General features: G+C 37.4%; 1 protein-coding gene across 2 annotated transcripts in view; it reads right to left on the bottom strand.

The window, feature by feature from the left end:
- Positions 1–19,274, bottom strand: part of LOC122813973 (otoancorin-like) — a 656,691-nt gene that overhangs the window by 485,918 nt on the left and 151,499 nt on the right. For both annotated transcript variants that reach the window (XM_044086530.1, XM_044086531.1), the window contains exon 8: positions 16,098–16,206. In XM_044086530.1, coding sequence (XP_043942465.1) covers positions 16,098–16,206 — 109 coding nt within the window. The remainder of the gene's footprint in view (positions 1–16,097; positions 16,207–19,274) is intronic.

The raw sequence follows: 19,274 nt of genomic DNA, 5'->3' as shown, positions 1-19,274 counted from the left end.
TCACTTTAAATCAGCAATAGTTTACATTAAAAGGACATTTACTGCAAACAGATTCTGATGGATTTACTGTACATCAGTATGTCAAATGGCCTCAAAAATACTGGGTCAAGGGATTTAAATATCTTATGCAACATCAACAGAACAGTTTGCAGTGGTAGTTATATCTTGCATAGGATGCTATTGCTCTCGAACAGACTTCCCATCCACATAAAACAAAGCTTATGCCTGTCCATATTCAAGCAGAACTTGGACCTATGGATGGGAAACAGAAAATTAACAACAGGACTGCCCTCTGTATGGACAGATGTAGCTCTTAAATGCTTTATCCCATGTATGGATCCCCTGAAATTATCTGTGGTAAATCCCAATTATTCTCATTAGGGGTAGTATTTAATTATAGACCATGGGGTGGGTAAGGCCAATTTCTAACTAAATGGGATGTGTTATTTTGAGTGGAAAAAGAGAAACTGGCTAGATGTAAATGGACAGCAAAGGCAGCTAGCTTATTACTTACCTATGAACGTATAACATATATATTTGTCTAAGAATAACTTGTTTAGCCAGTTTACAAATAGTATTCCTAATTGCATTTTGTTGCAGCTCCTCAGCATTCATAGTATTTCATTTAAGGTCAAGTGTGTCTGACAGCCTTTCAACTCATATGCATTTGTATCACACACTACACGTTTGTTCCTTAATACATTAAAGAATCACATTTTGTGCTGGCAGTCCTTTACATACAGGTTTAACATGCACTCTAATGTGGCAATTTCCTAATCAACATATTTAATAGGATCTAAATTATTTTGTTGTTGGTGAAGACACTCCAATTGTATAACTGTGTCACAGCTTTACTTTACGATTCCAATTTCTTTCTATGATGTCGACATAGTGAACTGCATTTCATGTACAGTGACAATCCCTTACATATAGTAATAAGGGCATTTTTCTGGTTTTAATTATTATAACCATCCTCAGAAAGTTCCACTTATTCAATACAAGTTATTCTGTCTGGTATATGCTGGAATATTAAAGATGTCAATGGTCATGTGTCCTTGGGCATCATGCACACAGTGAATACATACAGTTCATAAATAGATCCATTTTCCCTTGCTCTACAGCACAGATGATCACTTTGCAAGATTTTGAAAAATGTAATGCTGTCATAATTTTAGTCATAATCTAATTTAATTTCATTATTCAAATATTAATCCAATAGACAGGACCCAGGAAATTAGAACTGGGGAGTCCACGTCTATAAAGAGGCCAGTAACAAGTGGAGTTCCTCAGGGATTAGTCCTTGGACTACTCCTTTTTGGCATTTACTTCTCTGAAGTCAAGATCAATATCAGTGGTCTCTGGCTGACTAAATTTGCAGATGATTGCAAATTAAGATCAGTCATTGAATCTCACACTGACACAAATGTTCTCCAAGAGTTGCTGACACAGACAAACAACTGTTGTCACAGCCATGGACTAAAACTAAATGCCAAGAAATGCATAATAGCATCCCTTGGGAAGTCATCCACCCCTGCTAACTATCATTGACAACACACCCTGTAGAGTTGACCCAGTAGTCAGGGACTTAGGGACAAACATAGAGAGTAATCTGGCCTTTGACAATCATGTGTCTACAGTAGTGAGGAAATCATTCTATGTTGCAAAACTTGTAAACAAAGGGATGGCATCTAAGTCCAAGGAAGTCATTGCCCCACTGTATTCGGCATTCACCTGACCTATCATTGAGTACAATGCCCCTTTTAGTATGTACCTAACCAGGCAAATACAACAATTGGAATGTCCACAGAAGTTCCTCACTAAAAGAAAATAGGGCATAAGTAAAATGTCCTATGCAGATTGCCTCAAGGCCCTAGCCTTGTATTCTGTCTACTACAAGCTTTTGAGGAGAGATCTATGCCTGGCATACAGAGCATCATCAAATCCCACTGATGGACCTACTGCATATCCACAAAACAAACAGCACCATAATTACCCATTCTAAAGACTTAAACCTTGCCTGTGATATAACTAGGACCTGCTGGAGAGACAAGTATATATTCCAGAGACTACCCCATCTATGGAACAGGCTCCCCATCCATGTGAAGTAGAGTTCCTCCCTAACCTAATTCAAGTGCAGCTTGGACAATTTGATCGGAAACAGGAAGTTCATCCCTGGTTTGGCACCTATATCTCTAATGGGCACAGGCAACCTGTACATGGTTCATCTCTCAGACCCCTGCTTGTAAATGTTTTGTCTCTCAAACCCCTGTTTACAGTTATCAATGGTATCAGAACTTGTATGAGATTTGGGATGCATGGGTAGGCTTAAAAAAGCCCTTGTGGTCATTAGCCTAGTAAACACCTATGAACCCATGAACCTATGAACTTTCTTACAAATGCTTGACAGCCTGATATATCTGTATATCTATCTTTGCATACAAGCAGTGGGAGGATATGCATTAATATGATCTCTCTGCCTAGCTATGCAATGCAATACACATATCTATATTTATATTAATACTTATATCGATATCTATCTTTCTATAGGTTGTTGTGCCCTGATCTATTGAATGTTGCAGTGTTTTAAAATGGATGTGGCGGAATTAGTTAAGTACTGCTGACAGTTTGGTAGTGTTAACTATCTGACTGCTGTTAGTTTCTCTAAGACTGCATTTTAGTGAACATAGGGAATCTTAGTTGAGCAGTCATGGAATTGGTATATATGTGTATATATGCATACATATATATATGTGTGTGTGTGTGTGTGTGTGTGTGTGTGTGTGTGTGTGTGTGTGTGTGTGTGTGTGTGTGTGTATATATATATATATATATCTACTGGAAAACACCAAAAATTCACTTGTTCAAAAACAAACAGTGGAGTTTTGGTTTCTTGAAAGTGCACTTAAGCGAAAGTGCACTTCCAAGAAGAATGGTTCAACGAACCGTTAAGGAATACGGGTGCTGAAGCACACTACAGTGGGGAAAGGGAGTTTACATGTTTCCCCACTGTAGTACGATCTCGGAGTTGGTATTTTTAAGTAGGGGTGTGTGGGGGGCTGTGGGTGGTGCAGTGGGGCTTGCCCCCCTGCAAAAACCATGTTTTATTTTTTTTTATCGGTTTGTTGAACCGATGTTCACGGAAGTGCACTTTCGCTTAAGTGCACTTTTGTGGAGGTGTGGGACTACTGTCTAAGTTTGAAGATGTGAGTTTTTGAAGTTATACAGTAGACCCATACATACATATATATGTATGTATATATATATATATATATATATATATATATATATATATATATATATATATATATATATATATGTAGATATACTGTTGACACCGAATGATTATGCTATACTACTCATGTGCCAAGTATCAATCTCGGTGCATTCAAAATCTTTACAACAAAATGCAAATGAAAACATTATTTTCTGCAGGGTGGCGGGACAAGCCCTCTCACCACCTATTTGGGAGCTGGGCCACCACACCCCCCTGTTAATCATATATTCTAACTCTCAGAGAGCAGAAATTTCTCATGGAAAGGGCAAATTAGCCACCCTTGACAAATTGCCAGATCTAGTACTTTTGTCGACAGGTGTCATCCATCTGTTTAGTCAACCAAACTGTATTGACTAAACAAGGGAGCCAAAACATAGAGCATGGGGGGGGCCTTTAAAAAAATTTGAAATTTTGCCCTAAGCTCCTTGCTCAGATTTGTTTTTTATTAAAGAATGTTGTACCTGTCCATTCATAAAAGAGACATCAGACAATTTACTTCAGAGAAAGAGAAAGTGTGTAGTGTGTGTGTGTGTGTGTGTGTGTGTGTGTGTGTGTGTGTGTGTGTGTGAGAGAGTGTGTGTGTGTCCTATTGTCAACAGTGTTCATGAATTCATGTATGTGAGCCTTTTTGAGTGCATGAATGTATGCAAGTATGCACAAGTGCAGGCATGCATGTGTATATGCTTGAGAGTATGCATGAGCACATGTGTGCATGCATGAGTGTTTTGAGGGTTTAGTCGTCTACACAAGAGAGGTTGCTCCAGAGAACATAATATTTTTTTTAAACTTTAAAATGTTTCAGTGGAATAACTTTCAACCTCCTGGCCCAAGAAATCTGTACAAAGCCTAAAGTAAAGAGGTGACAAAGATTTTTGCAGAATGTCCAGATTTTTGCCTTGCGTTATTTAGTCTGTTCCTCATAACATTTATGTTTTTTTAGTTAATCACGGAGGAATGAAATCACTAAATAATGACTTGCATTTGAGTTTCAGACTTCATTTCTTTTGCAAAATACATGCTAACACAAATGCTTTTATTCAAACAACTTTATGTTTATAAGAACAATATTTAAAATATGCCCCTATTTTTGGACCTTTTCTCCCACTATTATTTTAGGCTTTGGCCAGATTTCTTGTGCTAATTTGTTGAGAGGTATGCTTCACAGCTATTCAGGGAAAATATTCATTATTCATATTATTGCAATATTCTTTTTTGGAGGTAAAAGCTGGCAATGTAAAATTCAACAAATATTACTCAACAAATGAATTTCTGTGCAAATTCATCCAGTCAGGAATCCAGCTCTTTTTTTATTGTGAAGCAGTAACTTCAAGTGATTATAATATACTAGTGCATGGGAGGTGTGGTGATTTTGACCACGCAGAAACAATATTTTGGAGTATTTAATACTGCTCAGTCAAAAAATGTATCTGAGTAACTGTCAATAAATAATTTGTTATATTCAAGGAACATTGCTCATAATTCTTAGCTAGTAGATGTTACTCACATGGTTTGTTTTCTTTTATATAAATGGATGTTTGCCTATGTCTTAAATGATAATTCAATAAAGCTGTTAAAAAGTTAACTAAGCTGTTTTTGCTACCACTGCAGGCTGGTAATTTGCCTCAGATGACGGTGAGAGACTCTGCTGTGGCCAAGCTGATTCCTAAGATCATTCTTCTTTTTCTCCTTATCCCTCTGGTGTGGCATATACAGCCACTACAGGATGACGGTTAATAATGTCCTCTGCAGCTTTTGGGGTCATCTTAGTGGGCAAGGGAGAGCCACTTTTGTTGGTGTTGGAAGAAAGGTCAGAGAAGGTGCCCCTGCTTAAACAGAATGTTGTGTCCATTTCTGATGAGGCTATTGCTGCCATTAAAAATGTATTTTCCTTAATTTTCCTGTCAAAAGGAAAGAGAAAACTAAATGTTTATCTTCTCCTGCTCCAATTTCACTGCACAGGAGTAGTTTATTAATTCTGGCACATGATACCTCTTGCAAGACTCCAAATGAGAAAGATAAAATGTTATCTGAAGTCTGGTCCCAGCAACAACATCCATTATCTTTTCAGATTCCAGTTCTGGGATGTGGAAGAAGAGAAATCACTTGGTGGTATACCTCTCAACTGTCCTGATTTTCACAGAATGTCTGGATTTTTACCTCATATTGTTGGTCTGCTCTTTATAAAATTTGTGACTTTCTGGCAAAGCACTGGGATGATCTGAGTATTAAAGTCACTAAATAATATCATACATTTGATTTTCATACTTCAAATCCTTCATAAAATTTCTGTTGACACAAACCAGGGTTTTCTAACAACTTTCTATGTTTTTAAGAGCAATAGTTAGAATCTGTTCCTATTTTTGGGCCCTTGTCCCCAGTTTTGTCAGGCTTTGTCCAGATTTCTTGCACTAAGAGGTTGAGAAGGTATGATTGGTGGAGTTATTAAGTACCCTGAATCCACATCTCTCCCTTTCCTCTCCTGCTCCAAAACAGTCAGTCACCACAGACACGTTGGACTTTGCTTGGGGTCAGTGTTAAGGAAAATGAAAGTGTAAGGTATTTGGAACAACAAAGACAGGCACAAGAACATGAACATAAAAAAGATGCTTGCCCTTATCAAGGCACTCAACTCTGTAAATCACCTTTGGACCCCAGGACCACTTTAAGTTGTTATGGACAGTACAACAGTAATAAGTCTTCCCCCCTTTGCAGACTAGCCATCTTAAGTGGGGATATAGCTTTACAGCAGAATGTCTCTCTACTTTCTATATTCGATCAGAAAAAAACTGGTAAGCTGGTAAGAAAAAGGCAGACTTTCATGAATAAAAACTAGATTGAGGGTCTTCCAAGATCTGATCCATCTATGGGGACTTCCTCAAATAGGCCTTTTTGCCTTCTCAGTGAACAATCAGCTGACAAAATTCTGCTGGAGGATATCTTGCAAGAAGGCCTGGAAGGCAGATGCCTTTTCTTTTCCTTGGACAGAAGTATTCCTGTCTGCTTTTCCACCCTTTCCACTGATATTGAAGGTAACTCCAAAGATTCAGAAGGACTCCCTTTTGTCCTTTTGCCCCAAGCAACAGTGGTTCTCCTTTCTTTTAGAACTGAAAAAGGGCCATTACCACAAATTTCCTCACAAACTAGATCTAGTCACACATGAGCAGGGGATGACAGAGGTAGTTGGAAACATATTTTTTGGGAGTGTAATGAGTTGGCAGACTTAAACAACTCCCTGCGGACTGCTCTATCAGAAATACTGGGTGAGAAAAATGGTATAACTATGGAAATTATCATTTTCTTTAACTATGATACAGAATCGGAATTGTCTAGCATTTAGTAGGGCCTTGCAGAATTTAATTCTGGAGGCTGCCAAGAAAGCAATAACTAGAAAATGAAAATCAAAGTATAAACCATCTGTACTGGAAATGGTGACTGTAGTAAAAGAGATAAAACAACTGGAAGAGAGAACATTATTAAAGGATAGGAGCAAATTGCATAGAAAATGGGAATTGTGGGAACAATACATGCAGAATAATGTTTTGGAGGAGGAATATGAGGTTTAAGGGAAGGCAGGAACTGAATGAGCTAAGTAATATTTGACTGACAATGACTGAATAGATTAAGTGATGAATAATGTTTAAAGCTGAAAATATGTTGATATAGTTTGCTTTCATTTATATAAATGTAAGATTGCCTATGTCATAAGGGATAATTTAATAAAGACGTTTCTTGTTTAATAAAGAACATATACATTTTATACATCCCAACCCAAAATAACTTTAACTGATTGCCTGGATGATAAGGTCTTAATACCTTTTAGGCACCTGTTTACTGAGGATGTGCAGGAGGTACTAATGGGGATAATAAAGCCTTCTACTAGAAAATCATATATTAATACATGAAAAAAGTTTTCTGGTCGGTGCCAAAAATATAACCAGTACCTATTCAGATAGTGTTTCTTGTTTTACAATATCTGTGTGAGTTGTTTTCCGATTGCCTGTCTTACTCCTCTATCAAGGTTCATTTATTTGCCATTTCAGCATGTCTGCCCATGGATCCTGCTGTTTCAAGGCATTCCCATGTCAAAATGATTTTGAAAGGGGTTTTGCATAACAGACTTCCAAGAAAAGTAGTGGCTCCTCCTTGGGACATTCATTTTGAGTTAGAGAAGCTAACACTTGCTCCATTTGAAACAGCTCCTCTGGCTGACTTGCGATTCTTAAGGAAAAAAGTATTACTGCTTGCTCTGATCTCTGCAAGAAGAGGGTCTGAGTTGTAAGCTCTTATGGTGGCTCAACCTTATTTCATTTTTCACAGGACAGAGTTTCCTTGAGAACTAAGCCTTCTTTAATTCTTAAAGTGGTATCCTAATTTACTTAAAGCCAAACTATCTATCTCACTGTGTTCTTCCTTGTACCCTAGAATGAGGGAGAAAGATTGCTTAGTACTTTGGATGCCCACAGACACTTCAGATACTAACTTGACATTACAAAATCTTTCAGAACTTCTGATCAGTTGTTCATTTCTTGTGAAGGCATGGAGAAGGGACAACCTGTGTCAAAGCAGACTACTTCTGAATGGATATCTCGGGCTATTATCTTTTGTTACTCCCATCGCAACAAAATTACTCCAGGCAGGGTCAAGCCATATTCTACCAAGGCCTTAGTTTTACCTATGGAGGTTTTGGAAAGAGTTGAATTCTACAAGTATTCTAGAAGCAGCAACTTTGTGCTTTGTACATATGTTTATAAAGCATGACAAGCCAGATTCCTTCTGCAGGTCTAGGTTAAGTTTGCCTAGGACTATTCTCTAGGGGCTCCTGGATCCTTCTTCTTCCAACTCCCAGCTGTTATAAGCTATGGTAATCTACCCATATAGCTTAGGCTACTACAGCAATGATCAATATGAATAACATAGTACTCGTGTTTAAATAAATTAATCATAGCAGCAGATTGCAACTGTTCAATACATATATATATATATATATATATATATATATATATATATATATATATGTATATTGGCTTTGTAAAGGGTGATCATGCCTGCTCAACTTGGTCAACTTATTTGAATCAGTCACCAGAGCTGTGGATGAAGGCAAGGTGGTTCATACAGCCTACCTTGATCTGACCAAGGCCTTTGATCCCATTCCCCACTCAGGAATCATAGAAATACTCACTAAGCTATGCATCAACCCCTATATCACTAGGTGGGTTGCAAACTGGCTCACAGGTAGAACCCACAGTGTGAAAGTATATGTATCCAAGTCAGACTGCCAACCAGTCATGAGTGGAATCCCACAGGGTTGGGTTCTGGGTCTTCTCATGTTTGGTATCTACTTCTCTGAAGTCCAGGCCAACACAAAGAGACTCTGACTGACAAAGTTTGCAGATGATTGCAAGTTGGGAGCAATTATTAACTCCCCAAGTGATGTTGACATCCTACAGAAAGGCCTCACTGAGACCAATGACTGGTGTCAGAACCATGGCCTTAAGTTCAATGCCAAATACTATTTTGTCATCCCTTTGGGAAAAACTGGGTTCCCATGAATTACCACATTGATGGTAGTCCACTGTACACAGACGGCATTATGAGAGATCTGGGAACACAGGTTGACAGCAACTGTGCTCAGAAAGTCCTTCTATGTGGCATACCTCATTACTAAGGGTTTTGCATCCAGGAAGAAAGAGGTCATTGTCTCCCTCTACTCTTCCCTCATTAGGCCAATCATCGAGTACAATGCTCCATTTGGCATGTACCTCACTAAACACCTGCAACAACTGGAGAGGCTGCAAAACTACCTCACAAAGAGGATCTTAGGCCTTAAACATTTGTCCTATATGGACAGACTCAAAAAATTCCAACTGTTCTCTGTCTCATATCACCTACTTAGAGGCAATCTCTGCTTGACTTACAAAGCCATGTCTGACCCAGCTCTGTTAGAAGTGCTACATCTAAAGAAATCCCGATCCCTCCGTATCACATGCTCCAGAGACCTCAACCTCATCATCACAATCAAAAAAACATGCTGGAGGGACAGGTTCATAACCCAGAGACTGCCCATGCTATGGAATAGACTTCCCATACATGTCGAGCAGAGCACCTCATTGGCCCTCTTCAAGAGAAATCTTGATGAGTGGATGGGAAATAGCCCCCCCCCCCCACATATTATAAACATTTTAAACTATACACAGTGATACTTACAAGTGCAATAGATAACTGTTTCCAAAAGAGAATATATAACCAGGATATGTGGTGGGGCTTTGCCTCCCACACCCCCACACCCTCTTATGTTATATACTAACTCCAGGGTCGCACTACAGTGGGGAAAAGGCCATTTATAACTTTTAACGAAATGCGTTTCAGTCAAGTGAGTTTTTCAGTGAAGTGAGCTTTCAGTGAAGTGGTCCTAGTAATTTAATTTTCAGTCGTGAGTTTTCAATCAACCGTAGTAGACCCTTTATATATATATATATATATATATATATATATATATATATATATATATACACAGTGGATATAAAAAGTTTACACACCCCTGTTAAAATGCCAGGATTTTGTGATATAAAAAAATGAGTTTAAAAAACAGAGCCAGCAACAAGTGAACCATGCAGTAAATAGTAGTTTATTATAAACTACTAAGACTCCATTCCATATTTGGAAAAAACAGACCGGTTTCGGCCAACAAAAATCCTGGCCTTCTTCAGTGAAATACAAAAAAACATAATATGGTATGGTCTTATATAATGAATAAAAACATATCATTGGTTGACATTTACATATTAATTGGTGAACTCATGAATATTTATGAATAGTTCAATCAGATAGACTGATAACAATATAACTAGAAAAACATATTGAAAATTCAATCAAAAACATTCATTAAGTCCTAAGGTGTTCAGACATACGTAGCCTGAATGGTCTAGAAGTCTGACCTATATAAAATGCATGGCAACTACAACAAGCCATATAAATCGCCCAGTCTGTGGCAGGAATACTAATAGATTTATTAACATTGTCAAAGATAATTGGAATATACTAAAAGCTGACAGTAAGATTCAATCACTAATTCCTAACACTTGTTCTTTCTCTTTCCGTAAAGGAAAAAATTTAGCAGGATATTTTAATCATTATAAACATCATTCTGAGTCCAGATTACCTGTGTTATATCAAACTACTATTCTGGGCGATAGATTGATTGGGTGTTTTCCCTGTGGACACTGTGTTAATTGTAAACATATTTTGAAGTCTAAGGAATTTACTAGTAGAAACAGCAGTATTGTTTTTGATATTCGATTTTTTGCCAACTGTAACACAGACTGGGCGATTTATATGGCTTGTTGTAGTTGCCATGCATTTATATAGGTCAGACTTCTAGACCATTCAGGCTACATATGTCTGAACACCTTAGTGATATTAAATGTAAAAGAACTACCAATGCTCTATATAAACACACACTCACACATACAACAGCACAATTCCATTTTATTATTATAGATAAACTCATTGGTGATCGAACCCACAAATCTGGTTGGCACAAGAAACTTGATGCTAGGGAGAAAAAATGGATTACAAAACTTGGGGCTTTGTTTAATCCAGGACTTAATGAATGTTTTTGATTGAATTTTCAATATGTTTTTCTAGTTATATTGTTATCAGTCTATCTGATTGAACTATTCATAAATATTCATGAGTTCACCAATTAATATGTAAATGTCAACCAATTATATGTTTTTATTCATTATATAAGACCATACCATATTATGTTTTTTTGTATTTCACTGAAGAAGGCCAGGATTTTTGTTGGCCGAAACCAGTCTGTTTTTTCCAAATATGGAATGGTGTCTTAGTAGTTTATAATAAACTACTATTTACTGCATGGTTCACTTGTTGCTGGCTCTGTTTTTTGAACTTGTTCAGTATTTTTGCCGTGCAACTTCCCACGTGCAGGGGAACTCTGTTTGGATTAAAAAATGAGACCACAATAAATAATTTCAAAACTTTTCCCACCTTTAATGTGACCTATAATCTGTACAATTCAATTGAACAAACAAATCTGTTAGGGAAAAAATGTAAAAAATAAAAAATGTACAATGAGCTGGTTGCATAGGTGTGCACACCCTTAATACTTTGTTGAAGCACCTTTTGATTTAATTACAGCATTCAGTCTTCTTGGGTAGGAGTCTATCAGCATGGCATATCTTGACTTGGCAATATTTGCCCACTCTTCCTTGCAAAAGCACTCCAAATCTGTCAGACTGTGAGGGCATCTCTTGTACACAGCCCACTTCAGGTCACCCCACAGATGTTATATTGGACATAGGTATGGGCTCTGGCTGGGCCATTCCAAAACTTTAATTTTCTTCTGGTCAAGCCATTATTTTGTTGATTTGGATGTATGCTTGTGGTCATTGTCATGTTGAAAGATGAAATTCCTCTTCATCTTCAGCTTTCTAGCAGACACCAGAAAGTTTTTGGCAAAAAGTGACTGGTATTTGGAACTGTTCATAATTCCCTCCACCTTGATTAAAGCCCCAGTTCCAGCTGAAGAAAACAACCCCAAAGCATGATACTGCCACCTCCATGCTTCTCTGTGGGGATGGTGTTCTTTTGGTGATGAAAAGTGTTGTTTTTGCACCAAATGTACCTTTTGGAATTGTGGCCAAAAAGTTCAACCTTGGTCTCATCAGAACATAACATGTTTTCCCACAAGCTTTTGGGAGACTTGATGTATTGTTTTAAAAATTTTAGCTGGGCCTGGATGTTTTTCTGTGTAAGAAAAGGCTTTCATCTTGCAACCCTACCGCATAGTCCAGACATATGGAGAATAAGGGAGATTGTAGTCATATGTAGTGCACAATCACTACTTGTCAGAAATTCCTGCAGCTCCTTCAGTGTTGTTGTAGGTCACTTGACAGCCTCCCTGACCAGTTTTCATCTTGTCTTTTCATCAGTTTTGGTGGGACATCCAGTCCTTTGCAACATCACTGTTGTCCCATATTTTCTCCATTTTTTGATGACTGTCTTTACTGTGTTCACTTGGTATATCCAATGCTGTGGAAATTTTTTGTACCCTTCTTCTCACTGATACCTTACAACAATGAGATCCCTTTGATGCTTTGTAAGCTCTCTGTGAACCACGGCTTTTGCTGTAGCAGGCAACTGAGTAAATGTTGGGAAAATCCTACTAGGACAGCTGAACTTTATTTCGGATTAATCAGAATCTCTTTAATGGATGGCAGGTGTGTACCCAAGAAGACGGAATGCTGTAATTAAACCGAAGGTACTTCAACAAAGTATTAGTTTAAGGATGTGCACACTTATGCAACCAACTTATTGTACACTTTTTATTTTTTATATTTTTTCCCCAACAGATTTGTTTGTTTTTCAATTGACTTGTACAGGTTATAGGTCACATTTAAAGGTGGGAAAAGTTTTGAAATGATTGAAACTGGCATTTTAACAGGGGTGTGTAAACTTTTTATATGCACTCTATGTATATATATATATATATATATATATATATATATATATATATATATATATATATATATGGGAGCACTTGTAAAAAGCAAAACTACAATTAGTTTATTACATTGTTGTATATTGCCCTTCCTGTTTTAGACATAGCCGAAGAATTTTTTATGGTTGTCCTTTGCCTGGTAGGCTACTTTTATCTTAAATTTTGCTTTGGTAGACTTTATTAGTCCTTTGAGTTGTTTAGTTAGTTTCCAAGAGATTTTTAACCTTCCAGGGCATTGCACTTCCTATATTTGGCCATGACTTTCTTCCTTTTGTTATACAACCTGGTGATGTCGGGATTCCACCAATATGGTTTGTTTTTTGAATGTGTATTGAACTTATTTCTGGTCAGAATCTCTCCCTCTATGTAGCTGTATATGTAATTTAAAGAGGTTTTTTGAATGACTCATAGGATTCATAGGTAAGTACTAGGTTAGCTGCTACTGTAGGCCATTTTAAGCCAAGGCCATTTTCCTTTCAAAGATAAAAATCAAACTCAGAACCTTGCGTCTGTAAGTTAAATACTTTACATTTAAACCGACGCCCCAAACCATTATTTTATTTATTTATCTTTTGTTGATTAGTCCCACTAAGATAATAGCCTCTTTGCAGGGGAGACCCAAGGTAATATTTATGCATACTATTAGGGAAAATTTAACCAGGGCATCGGGGAACTTCATCTACTCTTTTCAGTAGGTGCCGTGGGATCTTTTACATCCACTTGAGCTACCACCAACTTCAGCAGATGGTTTACCTTCTGATCTGGAGGACAACAGACTGAGAAGTGCAGTACCTCCTTATGCTGCACTAGAGTGCCAGTGATTGATCTACCTGCTGTGGGAATAGAGCACACAGCCTTCTGCACCAAAACCAAGTGTGCAACCTGTTGCACCACTGACACTGCTACTCCACATAGATAGCAGTGATTTCTGGTTTTCAGGATGGGCTTGATATTTTGATAGGATGTCACTTAAAAATACAAAGTTTGCCTTGGGATAATTCCTAAAAGTTCCAAAGATACCTGGTGTCCCAAGTTTTATATTTATTTTGAAGTAGACAGCTTTATGGACTGACTTAACCAGAGTATACATTACACGCTTGTGGTGGTGCAAAATTCCCTAAAGTTAGTGAGGATTAGGTCAAGATGTTGGCACCCCTAGTGGGTTTATGGCCTGTCTGACCCAGGTGATTCATGGTGACAAAGTCCAGAAATCTTTGTGCCTTCAAGTTTGAGATTGTGTATACCTGATAGTTTTTAGTAGGGTAGTTGAAGTCACACATACGCATGGTGTTGGGTGCAATGGAGAGTTTATCAAGTTAATTTATGTAAGCAGTATGGGTGCCATGGATCAGAGAGGGGACCTATAGCTTGCAAAGATGTATTATGGGACTTTGGTTATGTATGGTAGGCATTATAGTCTCAGTAACTACATCAATATCTAAATTCTCCGGGGTGAGTAGAACTTGCAGGGAATTGAAGTTTATTTTTGTTTAAACTCCTGGCATTGAGCATTATCACCTTTCGATTATTCTGGGTAGGTTTAGCTACATCAGATGGCTTATCAAGTTGGCAATACCTTAAAAAAGCATTATGGGGCTTAACTAAGTTTTAGCCGTATGCAGAAGTGGAGAGTAGATAGGTGCAGACCATCCCTGGTGAAGCAGTTTGGTCTGTTAACCATATTCTCTCAAGCCAACAGATATTTCACTCCTTTGAATGACACTAAGAATTAATCCACTTGTTAAAGTCAGTCATTTTCTGGTTCAGTTATGGCATTCTTGGAGAACTTAGAACATTGCTCAATACTAGGCTCATACTGTCATGAGACACATAGCATGACAGCTCCATCGCAGCTCTTTTTATGTAGCCCACTGAGGTACATCTCAGGTCACTTATACCCAAGAGTCATACTGGTACTTGTGGTTCAATGACCTGAGTGCTTGCATACATGGTCTGGCAGATCCTGCCCTCTGATAGGCAAATGAGCATGTCATTCTCCTTGCTTAGCCCAGTGAGGGGGATGTCAGTGTGTCTCACAATGGATACTCCTTTGACTAAAATATTGTGTCATGTGGATGTTTGCCTTATGGGATTAAAACTTAAGACACTATTAGTTGAGGCTGTTCTTGTTTTGGTGAGATATCTATGAGGTATCTGAGGATGCTTATTTTTATAGCTACATCTGGGAGGTCACTGAGGTTTAGGTAAATGACTGTTAAGAGCCTCAGTATCTCTTTGTTTATGTACCATACTTAGTACGGTAGGTAGTGTGTGGTGTTGTGTATTATTGACCATCTGTTTGGCATTTGTAGTAGGTATATGAGAGAGCCTTGTCTTCAGTTTCATGGAATAATTATATCTCTCACACATTGAGTCTGACTGCTTAAGAATGAGGTAGTTGTCTGTAAACAAGTTGGGATCTTTAATATTCTGAACAATATCTGGTCTGTATAAAATCTATTGAGGCTTGGGACTGATTTGGAAAAGATGAAGTTATTATGGAACATGGCAGAATTGATAAGTGCAATGTCACAAAAACAGAATTGCCTTTTACTGGTGATGTATGGTACACAAAAATAGCTTAAAAATATATGCAATGACATCTCAGGAAATGCCAGTGTTATAGTGGGGAGCATTGTCATCTCATAACAAGAGGTTCCTCAGTTCAATTCTTAGCTGGGGTGCCTTCTGTGTGGAGTCTGCATGTCCTCCCTGTGTTCATATAGGCTTTCTCCAAGTGCTCCGGTTTCCTCCCACTTTCATGAATAGGTGAAATGGGTGCTCTAAACTGGTTGTAGGTGTGAGTGTGTCTGTGAGTGTTGTGTGGAATAATGACCATGGTAAGGCTAGCCACCCAGCGGTGTAAACTTTGGCTTTAGACCACTGTCACTGTTGAAGTGACACCCTGACCCCATGTGCAAAAATGGGAAAAGGGGTTGTGGATGGATGGATGGATCTCAGGAAGTCCCAAGTAAAGATGACACATTCACAATTCATTCTGCCCACTTTAAGGCAACCTTATCTGTGGTGTAGCTAACAAAATATTTTGTTAAGACCGTTGCATCTTTATCATTGTGTCATATAAACATGAGTGCAAAGTATATTATAGTTAAGGAGATGGAAATAAATTGATGTCTAAATACCAAGCCTGAGCAATGTTATCATGTAACCTCACTGGTTAGACAAATGATGTAAACGTCAACAAAACCTCTTAGTTATATTGCCAATCTTCATCTTGAAATATATGATTTTTCTATTGCACAGTATCCTAGAATCACATATTGATAGGTACATACTTACATTATTTACATTTCTAGTGCAATTTTTTAGTTGAGTCTGCAGTGCTGTCCGGGCTAGTGGACTTAGTTTATCGATGAAAGAGTCATAGAAACAGTTGAGTTGTCCAAGTCTGCAAGCAAAACATAAATAATGAGGCCCTGTGCTTTGCTATTTATAACTTATAACTGTCTGGCAATTTTCACTACTTCAATGGACAGTTTACTAATAACATCTTGTGTATGGTCTTGATTCTGAAACTTTTTGCATATTTCAACAGCCACTATTTGTAATTCTTGAAACTATAATTTTGCCATTTGTTATGTACAGAAATGAAATATCTGACTGCAATCCTAGAGAGCCAGCACTGGTAAGAAACATGGCCTGTGTTAGGGGTTACCATGGTTGTAGGTACTGAGTGATTAAGGAACAACTCTCCTTTCTGCATGCATAGGAATCACATCTTTCCCAAGATGTAAGTGAGTGAAAACATTACCTTGTTGAGTGTATTGTATAACAACAAGGTCACTGAGTAGGTCTGTGGAAGTGGAGTAGATTAACAGCACTATTAAATCACAGCACACTTAGGGGATCACACATACATAAAAATCAGTAATTTACACACATAAATGTTACTTTTCATTAAAAGTTCTCTGAGCAATTTCTAATAATTGCAAACATAAGCACATCCTTCTTAAATAACAGTTAGTTTCCGCATCTTTTAAACTTTGGATAGCAGAATATATTTACTTTTTTTAGCATATGTAATACTTTATATCTTTCTACTAGTTAAGTGTCATATTGACTCTTTGCTAGCTCAGAAGGATTTTCAAAATACAAACAAATTTTGCTGACTGCATCTGATATCACAAGACAGTATTCGTTCAACATCTGATTATTTAAGCAATAACCGATGCCGTGGTATGGTATATTGAAGATTTACCCATGGTTGGTGTGGTTTAATCATGAGAGCAAAGCCCGAGTGATTAAATAAAGCCAACTATGGATAATTTCAATATAACACAACCATGGAGTCTGTTATTGCTATTATACAATGACATTATTTAAGAAAGAAATACTTACTTTTCTTAAATAATGTCTTTGTATAATGCCTCCGTGCTGCCCTTCCACGTTTTTATGGTACCCTGGGGCTTTTTCTGATTCCCACACTTACACAGTACATCAGTGCTGTGCAAAGTACAACAGAAGCAACGGAGAAAGGAAGATCGCCATTGCTTTTCTTTCTTTCTTTTTTTTTTAATTGAAAACAACAAAAAAGAAAAGAAACCTGGAGACTTTTAATGAAAGAGGGAGAGCCAGGACAGACAAAATAAAGGGATAATCAGGTAAGTCTCTATAGTTTTGCAGAACATACATCCTTTTAGTTTTGTCTGCACTGTCTCCCTTGTTTGTTAAAAGTCTCCCAGTTTCTTTTTTTTGCTTTTAATAAATAAAAAAAGAAAGAAAAAAAAAGAATGAAAAGTAAAATACTTACGAGACATAGTAATGGAAAAATGTCCAGGTGACCGGACCTTTTTCCATTGGTATATTCTCAGATTTACAATGGGAACGCTGGTTGGGCTGACCAATCAGCATGCTCATTTTTGAATATTAATGGCCAGTCATTGGATAATTTGCATATAAACATTCTTTAAGCAGTCATTCACTATGTTATCTAATCTAATGTATCCATCCTTGCAATCTAGCCAAAGTATACAACAGATGCGTATGGAAAGAAGAGTCACATTGAGATGGAATATAAGTTAACTGGACTGTTGATCAGTATTAAAACTATAAATGAAAGAGATACTGCATGATTTTATGCTTTGAATTCATCAAAATATACTGAGTTAAGTTGCTTTTGCAGAGTATGATGGTATATGCAGAGGGTGAAGTTAACATCACTCTTTCACAGACAGAAGGATTTAACAAGATTCTTAATCTGAGACTCTACAAAGTAATGTGGTATAGGAATATTCACTCCAGAATTTAAAAAAAATAAAAGAAGACAAAATTAAACCAATGACCTCAAACTTTAACAAATCATAGGTAGACATCATAGTGCTTGACAGGTGGAGGTACCTGATATGGTGTACATTGTCAGAACATAAAGTAAAGTTAACAAAAAAAAAAAAAAAAAAAAGACTTAACAATTGATATCAATGGTCTTGGAAAAGTATAGAATCATTTTTGATATAACTGCATGGATTTCAGATGTCATTCAGCCACAGGTTTGATCACAGAATGCACTCATGTTGGAAAAGTCTGGCATAATATACAATATTTTTTGTTTGCATGACAGGAGTAAAGATGATTAAGGAATGTGCTTGCATTCCAACACATTCGAGAAAGGCATTTGAAATAGACTACAAAAAAGATTAATAATGAACTTAGCTAATCTTGGACTTGATCATAAGGTAGTGTCTTGAATAGTTAAAATGTGCTTGGCTAAGAACATACAGATGGAAAGACTAAATAAAATCCAAAACAAGAAAGGGGGATTACCTTGGTTTGTCTACTGCTGGTCAAGTGTAAAACTATCAGTTTTCAAAGCCATAAAGCACTTAGCATGCACTGTCAAAAAGACAGTATAACACTGTTAGGGAAAGAAAGTCAGGGACAGATTACTGACACAGACAGCAGTCAGGAAGAAATCTGTTTTTAATTCTGCTGTTGTCATTTGCTTGTCACTTCTGGCAGGTTTTACTGTCTAGCGCAATACCCAGTCTTAACAGTTTGTCCAGCAGATGCTAAATCAGTTTTCTAAGGGTACTTCTTCTCAGTATAGCCATTCTCCTTCCATCCTTAGTAACAGATACATTTTGTTAGTGGCACAGTGATCTTCACACACATATACCAAATTGTCCATATTTATGGTGCTACCATTTCACTATGCTTCACTGCAATAGGGCAGTTAAGGAAGGACAAAGGAGAAAGCAGCCCTGGCTGCAAGCTGATAGTAAACAATTAGATAGCCATCAATTTAAAAATACACAAATGATACTGAAGCTTTTAAAATGAATTTATTTAGTAGCGGTAGCAAACAGCTTTTACGGTACCTTAGTGTGTTAATTACTATAAGAAGTAACTTGCATAGCTTACTAAACTCTTTGCTGCAGATTATTAGTCTATCTGCTGCATCCAAGTAATCTTTCCGTAATTTTTTTCTTGAGGTCTTTAACTTTGGGTTGTGGGGGATGC

This window comes from Protopterus annectens, chromosome 10.part0 (assembly GCF_019279795.1).
Source record: "Protopterus annectens isolate FY-2018-M chromosome 10.part0, PAN1.0, whole genome shotgun sequence".
NCBI lineage: Eukaryota > Metazoa > Chordata > Ceratodontiformes > Protopteridae > Protopterus > Protopterus annectens.
This window is presented reverse-complemented; position numbering and strand designations above follow the sequence as displayed.